General features: G+C 46.8%; 1 protein-coding gene across 16 annotated transcripts in view; it reads right to left on the reverse strand.

Moving 5' to 3' along the window:
- Window positions 1-12,807, reverse strand: part of ACTR3B (actin related protein 3B) — an 86,435-nt gene that overhangs the window by 20,831 nt on the left and 52,797 nt on the right. For 11 of the 16 annotated variants that reach the window (XM_073238175.1, XM_073238163.1, XM_073238160.1 and 8 more), the window contains 3 exons: window positions 12,285-12,428; window positions 8,805-8,978; window positions 7,266-7,358 (listed from right to left, as the gene is read on the reverse strand). The exons of 2 other annotated variants lie outside the window; for them this stretch is intronic. In XM_073238175.1, the coding sequence (XP_073094276.1) occupies window positions 7,266-7,358; window positions 8,805-8,978; window positions 12,285-12,428 (411 nt within the window). The remainder of the gene's footprint in view (window positions 1-7,265; window positions 7,359-8,804; window positions 8,979-12,284; window positions 12,429-12,807) is intronic. 3 more of the 16 variants (XM_073238165.1, XM_073238164.1, XM_073238162.1) reach the window with 2 other exon arrangements.

The raw sequence follows: 12,807 nt of genomic DNA on the forward strand, positions 1-12,807 counted from the left end.
TAACTCATTTCCTTTGCAACATGCTTTTCTGATTTAAGACATTAACATAATTATAATGTATATACCCAGGCAAGCAATTTGTTGCAGAAAAATCACTAGTCAAGCTGTATCAAAATATACTCACATCTGCTTGACAAACAATGAACGAGAACTTGTAACAGCTCCCAAACCCCTGCTGATGCGCAGGCCTCCAAGTATTCTATCCCTGGCCCCACCTTCCCTCCTAGACTGTTCCCACCAGCTCCATTACAACCTTAGGCTTCACCCTAACAGGACTGCTGAAACTTCTGCCCTGCTCTCCGGCTGCTTCTGTGCTCGTGAAGCTCCCGCCACCCGGATGTCTCCGCAGGTCAGGCCCTCAGGCTCAGCTCAAAAGCCATCTTTTCAAGCCTGTCTTGAGCCCCTCTAATTAAATGCAATCTGCCCCTTCTCTCAATTACCATAATTTGCATGATTCACCTTAATGACATTTAGCTTATAGTGCTTCCCATTAGAACATTTCGGTATTATTTTTAGGTTTTTTGTAAGCTCTTGAAGACAAGAACCATCTCTCATGCATACTTAATCCTCTAAGTCAGCAACGACTGGGTCTTGTATTTAGTAGACATTCAGACAAACAGAATTCAGAGATGGACGGCATCCAGTTGCATACAAGGCAACTTGGGACCAGCGTTGCCCTCCACTAAAGCATGACAGCCATAAACACTGGCCAGTCCCGGTGGGAGCCAGGGGGTCCCAACTCACAGCACGTTGGAGTCACCTGAGCAGCTTTTCAAATCCAATACCCAGGCCCAGCCCAAATTTATCAGACCCTTCGGGGTGGGGCCCAGACACCTGTGTATTTTGATGTTCCTGGGATGAGGCCCACGGGCAGCCAGGGCTGAACCTTCTTGTTTTAAGCAGCACCTGCTCCCCATAAGGCCTTGGCACTGGGAACCCACAGGCCTTCCAAGCCCGGTCTCTCACAGTGCCCTCCAGGCCTCGCCCCTGCCGTGTTCCAAGGCTGATCAGAGGCCGGAGCACATACAGGTACCATCCCTACCTGCAGACCACACTGAAATGAAAATTAGATTATGACCACTGTCTTGCCAATGGATTCCAGCCCCAGGCAAGTTCGCTATGGATTCAGTGTGACCAAAGAAATCAACAGCAAAATGTTCTTGGGGTGAAAGGGTTTATTACCCGGCTTGTTCTCCAGCGGTAGGTGGAGCGCTAGCATCTCTGCCTCTGCCCAGAGCCCTGGGCCGAGCTCTCTATACAGCGCAATAATAGCTTATTGTCTACGGTGTGGAAGCAGCAGCCCAGCAACAGGACAATTACATCATCAGGTGGTTTAAGTTCAGTGAGGATCCTGGCCATAGGAACCCCAACTTCCCCACAACCACTTTCATCTAAAAAAAATTGCTCTTTTTTAAACATGCTAAATTTCCAACGGCTTCTTTTAGTCTCATTCTCCCACTGCCTCCAGCTCTCCTCTGGCAGCCTGCGCACGGTGTCACCTCAAGGACTAGAAAGGCCTCGGGTGTTTTCAGGGGAGCCTGGGGTAAGCCCCCTCCTGCTTGTTCATCATAAGAAACTCCACTAACAGCTATTGAGAATGAGTCTGGGAAATGTAAGTCCTGGCCCTATGGGTCTGGGTAAAGGGAAGACTACTTCCTCTGAAGCCAAAAAGCAGACCCTCAGGGCACCTTCCGCTGGCCTCTGGGCTCCACTCTGGCTGATTCGGCCACCACAGCTGCCCGGGTAAGGTGGCAGGAGCTGGAGGGACAGCACGCGGTGGCTCTGGGAGGCCCGGAACCCAGCCCCTGCGCTCCTGGAGGGGCAGCTTACCTGGCCTAGCGCCCAGCAGGGCTCAGCAGATGTACTGTTTCCCCTTCTCAGCTGACTTTCTCTGGGGATGGGCACGCTTCCCATTTCCTTACTGGTCTGAGTACTCGTTAAGCCCACGTCAGGTGCGTGGGCTACTGACAAGAGTGGGCCCAGAGGAGCGTCTGGCTGGATGCACAGAGGGGACCTGAAGGTACCCCTTCCTACCCAAAGAGCACCCGTGGGGCCCACTCAGGGGCAGGCTAAGACCCAAGCTGAGCAGGTGACCTCCCTGGGGAAGGACTGGCATCAGCCTTGCCTGAAATGTGAGAAGTGTGGAAAGACGCTGACCTCGGGGGCCACTCTGATCACAAAGGCAAGCCCTACTACAGCCACCCCTGCTACTCCGCACGGTCCGGCCCAAAGGCTTTGGCCAGGGTGGAGCTGAGTGGCACAATTTCAAGTGAACCAGGTTGTGGAGATCCCATCTCTGGCTGCTTGACGGGTCCCTCCAGGTAGATGCCAGGCCTTACCCCCAGGCAGCTGGGGCTCCCCTGTAGACACCCATGCCCTCAACAAACCTCAACACTGTGAAGAAGAAAAGAAAAAGAGCCGGGCCCAGCAAGTAGGAAGAAACATTGGTAACAGAGAAGGAATGACAAAGTCGTAAGACCAACAAGGAAATGTGCTTCTTAAAGACATTTAAATGCTTCTCTCTCTCGAGCAAGACTGCCGCTTGTTCTGCAGAAGTAATAATATGTCCTGTAACTAGAAGAGTGTTTTAGGAATATTTTCTCACACCCACAAAGCCATACTCTGTGCATTTCCTAAACGCAGAAGTTGCAGGTGGAAGCCTCTTGCCATGGCAAGTTCACATTCATACTTAGGAGGTGTCACGCAAGCAGAACAAAAGAATAGGATGAATTTGAACAATGAAGCCACATGCCCAAGATGCCAGCCCCGGGGCCGCCCCTCCTGACCGCACACAGAGAGAGCCCGTCTGGGAAAAGGGGCGGCAGCTTCTGGACACAAAGTCAGCAGAGCGCTGGTGACCAGTCTGCAGCTCTGCCCTTTGCTGGCAGGAGCCACAAATCCTTGAAGCAAAAGGAGCCCGACAGCCACTCTCCCACAGCCTCTCCCTGAAGGGCGGCACCGGGCAGCTGGCGCACAGACGCCTCACCTTTACACGCACAGTCGGACAAGACCTGGAACAGGAAAATGCCAGAACTGAGCTTCCATAAGTAATTTCTGAAATGTCTACAACAGGCTGTCTCTTTTCACAAGGAGTTCCTATGAACCAGCCACTCCTGGTCACTCACATTGCCTTCGAATGCTTTGGCAGAATTGACTAAAAGCAACACAGATGGAAGGACCAGCAAAGCCAAAAATATTTACCACCTGGCCCTTTGCAGATAAAGTTGGCCAAAGCCTGGTCTAAAATCACCAGGGGAAATGTCACCTCAACAGCCATTTCCTGCCAGGTTAGTGCACAGAAAAGGGCAATTCTGGGCCTTAATATTATACTTCAGTTTCCTCATCAAACCCCACTTTGGAAACTAGTCCCTTTTGTGATGGCCTGCAGAGGCACTGGTGCCCAGCAGACACTCCAGCACCCTCCCCATGTTCCAGTGCCTGGCGGGGAGGTGGGCCGTGCACCACGCAATGGCCCACAGGAGAGAGCCAAGGTGGCCTGCCAGCTGCTCTCCCTACAGACATGACCAATGAGACGGTGTCCCAGTAGGGAGGCCCCACACCAGCTAGGATCCAGGAGCAAACAGGAAGCCTTTGCTGTTAAGCACACAGATTTCAGGGGTAATTTTCCCCATGACACATTCTAGTCCACTCTGAAATCTTACAAAGGTGGCAAAGGGGGGCAGCCAATCCTTTTTATGTCTCTCCTTTCCCCACGGGGTATACAAAGGTTATCTTTGCCACATGAAAAAGGAGAAACAGTCCATGCTGCACATCCAGGCCTCCCCTTCAGCCCACCTGAACTCTAAAGCACTTGCGAGGCTTCAGTGACATACAGAGGCCCACACAGGGACGCCTAGCTGGTCAGAGCGCAGGATTTCCTCAGCACAAGCCTGGTGACCAGGGCCAAGCTAAGACACTTCCAAACACGAGAGAGGAGACGATCCCCCTAGTGGTGAAGGGGCCGGGGCAGGGTTTTTTCCCTCTGCAGAAGCATCTTCCTCCTGCCTTTCACGTAACTTTGATTTGGTGGAAAAAGCATGAGTTTTCAAAGATATGGGAAATGGGATGGACTCAAAACCTGGCAGCTAAATGATCTTACCAACCACTTAACCTGTCTCAAGACTCCTTCTCTCCTCTGTGAGGAGGAGAATATTGTCAGCCTCCACAGATGTCTGTGAGGATTAAACACCAAGTCCCCGCCCCCGTCCGCCTCCTCCGGGAAATGGGCACAGGAGGAGCAACGCCCTCACGATCTGCTCCTTTGACACACATGAACACTCATAAAAAAATTTAGCTATTTATGAAATGATCTTGTAAGTTTCAAAGTCTGAGTAACAGATTTCTTGAAGTGAAATCTATTCAGAAGTGAAGCTCAAGATGGTTTCTGCATGATAATGAACACCTGGAAAGCAATTAACCACAAAAAAAGCAAACTTGAAATTTCCTACCATTTTAAAAACTACATTGAGAAGTTCAATCACTTTCCCCAACTTCCTGAGCATAGAGCTGACAAAAATCTGAAACTTTCAAAATACACTGGGAAATGCACCTGACTGGGTCACCGCCATTGTATTTGTCACCTGCCTTTCCGGACCCTTACCCAAACCACCCTTCCACTCTGGCTTCTTCATCCCATCATCCCTGACCTCCTACACTGGACTCTGTGCTCACCTCCTCCAGCCGACAAGCCACAGGAGTCTGCAGAGGTCCACGTCCACCAGCGCCCAGGACAGCAGATGACCAACACCTCTTGCCTACACTACCACACACCCACAGAAGAATGGCTTTAAAGCAATGTTTTTCCCTCCAGTGCCCCCGCCCCTGAAGATACTGGGTAACACCAGGTGTCACTGGCATCTGACCACCGTGCCGCTGATCGGAACAGCCTAGCACTCCCATTAGGTGACTGGGAGACTACCACCAACTTGGGAGACAAACAGGGAGCACCGGTGGTGTGCGTGCAGGGCTACAGAGCAGTCTCCCAAAGTGTCTAGGAAAGAGAGAAGTCTGAGCCCAGATGTCCCGAGCCGGAGAGGAGGCGAGCCGCAGCAGCCTCTGCGAAAGCCCCTTCTCATCCCCAGCCCCAAGACGCTTTTTTCCTCCCCTATTTATAAAGTCACATTCTCTCCTCACTTTAATCCTAGTGACAGTCTCCCACGTTTGGATGTCGCAGCCCCACGTGATTTTACATGCACCGCAGAGCTGACACACTGCCCCCACACATGCGTGCGCATCTCCATAGTGCGTCACAGGTTTTCTCAGAGTTTTCGATGCTTCCTGAGTTCAGGGTTGATACATGTGATGTGCTTTACTATTTAGCACATTGTTACCGATGGCTTAACAATTCCAAGACTGGAAACGGCCCTACAGGGGACGGTCAGACAGGAAGGAGCGGACCCCTACCCAGGAAGAGAGGAGGGTGGCTCTTGCAGGTGACCTAAGCATGTCACATAGAAAAAGGTGATTCTCATCTTCTCCAAGCAACAGAGACTGCTGGCTTATTCTGTGTCACCAGCTCCCATCGGCGGTTAAGGGATCTATCCCCTGGCCCGGGCACCGGGGCAGGCGTGGGGGCAAGACCAGCTGCCCCTTGTGCCTCTTTCCCATCAGCGTCTCATCTCGTAAGGGGCAGTCTCCAGTCTCCAGGGCCAGCTCAAGGTCAAGAACCCCGTACGTCTACTGACCGTGAGGCAAACTGTCAAACAAGAAGCCTCTCCGTCTCATGAGCAATCCCTAACTGTTATGTTAGGGTGACACGAAGACGAAAGGGCACATGCGTGCTCCCTGCTGTCGTGGACAGGAAGACACAGCTACTATTAAGACTTAAGAGGTGGGGAGCACACACACACACACACACACACACACACACACACACACTACTTTACTAACCTCAGTACCCCTGGATTTTTTTTTTTTTACTCAGAAATGGTCACTTTACTTCAAACAGCTCAGCACTGCACAAGCGATGGCAGAAAGGTCACTTGCTCAGACTCGGCTTGCTCTTCTGTTTTAATATGTGGGGTGAACCAAAAAAAGTGAGTGGTTTCTGTCATTTCTAACCTTCATCCGTTTCACTGGAGGGGAATTCCAGGGCCGTTTGGGAATCTGGGAACACCTGACTATGCTTAGCTTGTCTTCAGCTTCCCTTATGCATTTTACTGGAGGACACAAGTGTTTAAGGATACACAACAAGTGAAAACAGAATTGTAATTTATTTTCACCCATTAAAAGCTATCTATATAGGAAAATGTTTTCCAATATAAAAATAACATTTCCTAACTATAAAGTTTCAATTTTAAAACACAAAGAGAAAGTAAATGTTACTCATCTCCCACCCCAAAGATATTTAAGAGTTTGACATGTATCATTCTAGTGACTATATTTTTACATAAAATGAAACAATACTGTAAATAAACCTTACAGCTTACAGCTTACTGTTTCACTTAATAATATACGCTGTAGACATTTTTCACTTGCATTTATACTGATTTACCCTGTTCTTTTGAAAGTCTGCATAGAAGTTCATTGCATAAATGAAACAAAGTTTATTAAACCCTCTTTACTGAGCCTGATTCTCTCCTCTTTAAAACTGAGACACCTGAGTTTGCATAAGGTTAAGACGAAGTCCTGAGGCTGACTGCTGACAGCATGATTCACTCAGGCAGAGGGTAACTAAAGATGAAGGAAGGCTGACCATTACTTTCTGTTCTCAGTATCTGGCTCCCAGCAATATTTCCTTTTGTCCTGTAACTACATGGACTAGCTTTTTCTCATTTCAAGTTTTAAAATTCCCTGCATCAGAAAATGTTGAAAAGAATATTACATGAGCATTTTCTGTTTGATTGTTTCATTTCAAGCTCTGACTTCTTTCTGAAAATACCACATTTGGCACTGAACCTAAATATGCATGGAATGAGACCAATGGAATCCATGCAGAGGAAGTATCACTTGTATCTTTCAATTGTAAGTATGGTTAAAATAGTCCAACTTCAAATACAGCTGGCCACATAAGAAAAAAAGATACCAGAATATTTAAATTAAATTATCTCTAGTTAACTACTTCCATACATTTATGATCATACTTCCAAACATTTATGATTATCCCCACTCCAGGATGATTTTACTATTACACTGGCCTTTAACACATCCTATCAAACAAGGGGTGAAATAGGAATGTTGGCATTTGATATTAATAATCTAGTCTAAGAATGATATTCCTTTAATTCTGGAATGAAATCAAAGAACCTTACCCAAGCAGCTTATACCTTATACAGCGGACGACGAACATCAATGGGACAGTTCTGTATTACTTCATCAACAACATCCGAGATGGATTCCATAAAATCTGGGTTGGCAAACTAAATTTTACGTAAGTATAAAAGAAACATTGAAATTTCTCTAAATAGGACAAAACAAAAACTCTTCTTAAAAAAAGTAACTTTAACAAATGCAGCATTACTGTACCTTTAAAAAAACTTCACATTGGAAAGAACCTATGTCAAATGAGTCCCAGGTGAACTATGTATGCATGGTAACATGTGTATGCTCACGAGATGAAATGTGTGAGTTTCGCGAAGGCAAAATATCAAACAGTAGCAAAGATGCACCAACCAGAATTATAAATACACAGTGATTTATGCAAATAAGAAACTGTGAAAAGTGTGTGCCTGACGGATATGATACACAGTGAGAAACACATGAGTATATAATGGGCATATTACTTAGGAATATTAATATTATGCAGAAATTAACCAGGATATAAGAAAAAACATCGTCCATGAAAGACCATTGTAAGCCTGGGCTAGAAGACAGGGGGGCAGACGCGGGGGTATTTAAAATAAAGCAATTAACATAACAATCATGGACCAAGTAGACAGCCTTAGATTAAATTCCATAAGCTAAAGTATAAATGATCCAATTACATTACATTTGAAATATGTTTTAAAGGTCAAGGAGAACTTTAATGTGCAACAGTCTGGGAAAGGAGGAGGTAACACCCAGCTGCTCACCAGCTGTTCCCTGGACAGTCAGGTTTACGTCTATTTTAAATCAACACCAAGGGCATGAGTGTGACATTTTTAGGTTAAGTAAGGTATATATTTTGTTCCATTTCCCTACACAAAGTAGTCACATCCACATCTGAAAGTAGGCAGCAGTTTTATAACCTACCTATTGAATATATACTCAATTAGGTAGGAAAGTATTCCAGAATACAAATAAAATGAATTTTATTTAAACCTTAAAATGCCACCTCCTCACTCCTGCTTCTGTAAAAGTAGTAATTCTTCATGCACTACTAATCTAAATGATGATGCCTGTAATTCTTAAAAACTATCTAACTGATGGAAGAGCTAGTCTTCAGACGGAAGCTTTTAACTAACTTGCAGCCTGAGCTAAAAATTGGGATTCAGAAGGGCGATCACAAAAGATGAAAAAGCTGTACGTTATCCCACTTCGGTAGGGAGGCAACTTTTCTTCAGTACCTGAGATGAATTGTTTTCATATTAGTGTGAGATTGATTTCGATTCCATTACCTTCTATGGCTCTTAGAACTTCTTCCTAGCCACTGTGGTGTGATACATCGTTAGCTATTAAACAGATGGCCAAGGCTATGGAGAGGCAAACTGAAACAATTACTCAGACAGACAGGCCACACGGGGCTAGGAGCTTGCAGCGCAAAGTGGTGTGCACACAGGTGCCAGCCTGCTCAGCGACTTCTGGGAACTGATCTTTGTGCCACGAGGTGGCAGTATCGCTCCACACATGCCATACTCAGCACTCTCAAAATGCAAGCATCTTCTTACCTCTGGGTGAAAGAATATTTCAGGTCCCAGGAACCTTTCGTAGCCAACATCGATAATGAACTTCTTCTGGTTGACTGCATTGATGCCCGTGTACTGCTTGATCCACTTTCGGGGATCCACATCATACTTGGCAAATTCCTTGACTATATCAGGGCATATATAACAGTACTTCTCCTGTACACACACAGAGGTCACGAGGCGTTAACAGCTATCCAGTCTCTTCTCTACGATAAATCCGCAGCAAGCTGATGCATTTAATACACCCGCCATGTGCCCCGCCCACACCCACAGCTCCCCTCAGACGTGCTGGCACTACCGTCTTCCACTGTAGACACGAGTATGCTTTCGTTTTGGACATGTTAAATCTGCTTTCTTTTGCAGCTCGGCTACTAACCTCAGCCTTACTCTATCAAATTTTGTTGTCACATTATCTGAAATTGTGTCTAAAGGTGTGTCCTAAGCATCTTGTCTCCACCTGCTCCTTCCTGACTCCTATGCACCCCACAGCGCTCGGCCCAAGGCACTCAATGCTGTCCTCTGGGCCAGCAGCAGGCCTGCCAGGCAGCCCAGTGCAGCAGCCGGCAGACCACATCTGAGGCCCACCCATCGATCACCTGGCATGTAACCTGCTATGCAGTCAACACAGCACAGTCATAAGCCCCCCGACTAGTGTTCTCTGAGGGCCGAGGTCCACGGGTCACCCAAGACAACCTCACACACAGATGCCTGCCCGCTGGGGCATGTGCTCTGGCTGAGAGTCAGGAGCACTATAATAAATAAATCACATGGCACATTGTAGGGTGGTAAGTACCATGGAAAGAAGAAAAGGCTGACTTGGGCAGGGTTGGAGTGGCCATAGTCACTGCTGCAGGAGAACCTGCTAATGGTTTTCACCTTGGCACCAGCAAGCAGCCTGAGATGTTTCCTTAGCAGCTAGTGGTACCTGACTGGGGACGGAGGGGGGGTCTCTGGAGTCAGTCACCTGTCCCCAGAGCTAACCTTGGCAAGGCAGCAGGTGGGACTTGAGTACCAGCTCCTGAAAGTGAGCTTCCTGTGGGCACGAGCCAGATGGGCTCTACCCAGCGCTTGGCACTATGTTGGGCACATAGCTGGTGCTCACTACACATATGGGAAAAACCTCTGAAGGTATTTCCATGATATTAAGTTTAAAGTTTCTTAGAATCCCTGAAACATAGTCTAATACCACCCTCAGTATACTCTAGAGAATTATAAGACTGACAGGCAAGATTCATTACACAACCTTGTGTTTCCTGATAACAGAGCCAGAGAGTCAGCTAATCCAACTTTAAATCTACCAGGCTGGAGACAAAAGCACTGAACTGTCCTTAAGAAGCCTGGTCAAGTTCTCATGGTACCTCAGCTGGCTTTCCTGAGAGCACGAAATGCCTCAATAAAGCTGGGTACAGTGCAGCAGGGTTAGTGGGAAATTCTCTACTCATGCTGCACGGGAGGCATGCGCCACAGCCTACACGCCCTCAGGCTTGCTGGTGAACACAGGACACAGTCAAGTAGTAACACGATGCAGGGGTGACCCTAAACCACTCTTTCCAGGATCTCTCCCTCTACAGAAAGAAGCAGGCAGGATCCAGCAGCAGGTAACCGACACGGCAGGGCAGAGCCGCTATCAGAGAATCTGAAAGGAGTCTCCTTTACCCCCAACCTCCGCCACTGAGTGATACACACTGTCCTACCCCGAATGGGCCAGCTCTGGACTCAAGGTCAGAATTGGACCCCAGGTAGCCAAAGAGTAAAATAAATGCCACGAGGAGAACCAGGAGCACAACCTCACAAGCCATCACACTCGGGCATCATCCTGGAAAAGGGAACGCTCACATTCCCCGTATCGATCCCTAGGAGTTGGGAACAAGAGGCTCAATTCTGATTCATGTTTCTAACAGTTTTGGAGCAGCAAGAGAGCCTGGATCAAATATCCAAATTTCTTCCACTGAAGACAAGGAAAAGAAGAAGGGAAATCTTAGGAAATATTTTAATCCAAAAAGAAAGTCTTACGATACTTCCATAAACTTTCCCCAAAGGGTAAGGCCCAACTCTCTGGATTTGCCTGGGACCACACAGTTCTAGCCCTGAAGATGCCCAATCCCTGGGACTCCACAGCCCCAGTTCCAAGGGGCAGCCAGTGACCCCACAAACTGAACCCCTGACCTATTCTAGCGCACCCTGTCCTAAAAACTGATTTTTATGAAGCGCGTCATGCAAAATGTGGAAATCGCCTCTGATGCTTCCTTTCCTCCTACCAGCCTCAGTTACTGAGTGCTTGGATGGGAGGAAAGTGGGGGAGCCTCACCTCCCCTAAACTCCACTTCGGCTCAAGTGTTGTTGAAGATATGAGAAAGGAGATGCTCAAGGTCACATCACACCCCATACTTAAAGTCTTCTCCAGAAACAAAAACCTTCCCTCTTATCTATATAATAATTATCCTTGCATTACTATGAATCTTTTGCAGTTTGACTAAAAAAAAAACCTGTCCTGACTTTGCAACCTAAAAGTTTCTTTAAAAAAGGTCCATCAACAATGACTGTAATGGGGTATGTGGTAGGGACTCGATAATGGGGGGAATCTAGTAACCACAATGTTACTCAGGTGATTGTATATTAATGATACCAAAAAAAAAAGATGTATTTAGATTTAAAATTTCAATTACAGATATTCTGACACTCAAAAAAAAAGAGGCCAAGAAGTGTTTATTTACTTCTATTCTAAATGACTAGGTTTCTTGAAATCTATTTCTATATAATCAAATTTTTTTCTGAAAACTAAAATCCATTTGATTCCAAAAAAAAAAGGGTCCATCAACTGCTACATAAAGAGAAACAGAAAGATTAAACTGATGGATCAGGTCACGTGGCCATTGTAAAATAAGGACCAATAAACCATTTGTGTCCTAATCTCACTGATTCTAAAACTTCCTGTAGCTTCTCTAGCGTGGTGATCAGAATCCAGACGATACAGGTGGATCTTGCTTAACGACTGTGGTTCCCTGAACGGCATTGCTCTGAGTAGTAATTCTCAGTGGGCAGAGCACACACACAACAGGTATTGGAACTGAGTCTGGCCGATTTCACAGGATTCCTCGTCCCTGCTGCCATCTGCTCCTTATTCTAAAAATGAAATGTGGAGGGAGACGAGGAAGACACACTTGGCTAATTGAAGGTTCTATCCAATTAGGCTCCAATTAAATGTGCTGCACTACATACGCTGCTGTGCCACACCAGTTATCCGGCTGTTCTCATTTACAGCTGGGACCTCCACAGGCATTTCTGTTCAGAGTAAGAGACTAAACCTTAAGTCTTTCAGCCACTCAGCAGCAAACAGACCAAGCCCCACATTCGCAGGGAAGGGAGCGGAAGGACGGCGGGAGCAGGGGCGACAGCAGCGAGGGGAAGTGTCCAAGCACCCTTTCTCACCCCCAAACCGGCCCGTTTTCCGTCTGTTTTTACCTTAATGGCTTTTGCAGTCTCCAGTGATTGCTCAGGAGGGATTCCCACCTCCCTCTCCCTTAGCAGCTGCTGAATGAAATACGTAATATCTCTCCCTGCAATCGGGATGTGTTTGATGCAGCTTCCAATTACATAACCTTCTGCCTAGGGAAGAGGAGGGGGCAGAACAACCCACATGAGTGACTGCAGCAGGCAGGAGCTCCCTGGACTCTGAAACGGTTTCTTGCCCCCTCACTGAGTTAACAAGCATTTTACTCCACCCCCAACTCTATGCAAATCTCAGGACTGGAGGTCTTTTTAAATGACACCATGTGCAATTCCGTTCATATAAGCTCTCCAGAAGCTACCAAAATGATTTTCATGAGGAATGTGAAGAGAAAAACCAACAGAGCAGCTCATTTCCAAAAAGTAATGCTATCTGTCAGAATAACAAATCCAATAGGTTTTTTGTTCCTCTAACAAAAAGGGAAAGTTTTCTCTGTAAATTGTTAAACCAATTATCACTCTACTTTGACTTAAAAGT

The sequence above is a fragment of the Manis javanica genome, chromosome 6 (genome assembly GCF_040802235.1).
Source record: "Manis javanica isolate MJ-LG chromosome 6, MJ_LKY, whole genome shotgun sequence".
NCBI lineage: Eukaryota > Metazoa > Chordata > Mammalia > Pholidota > Manidae > Manis > Manis javanica.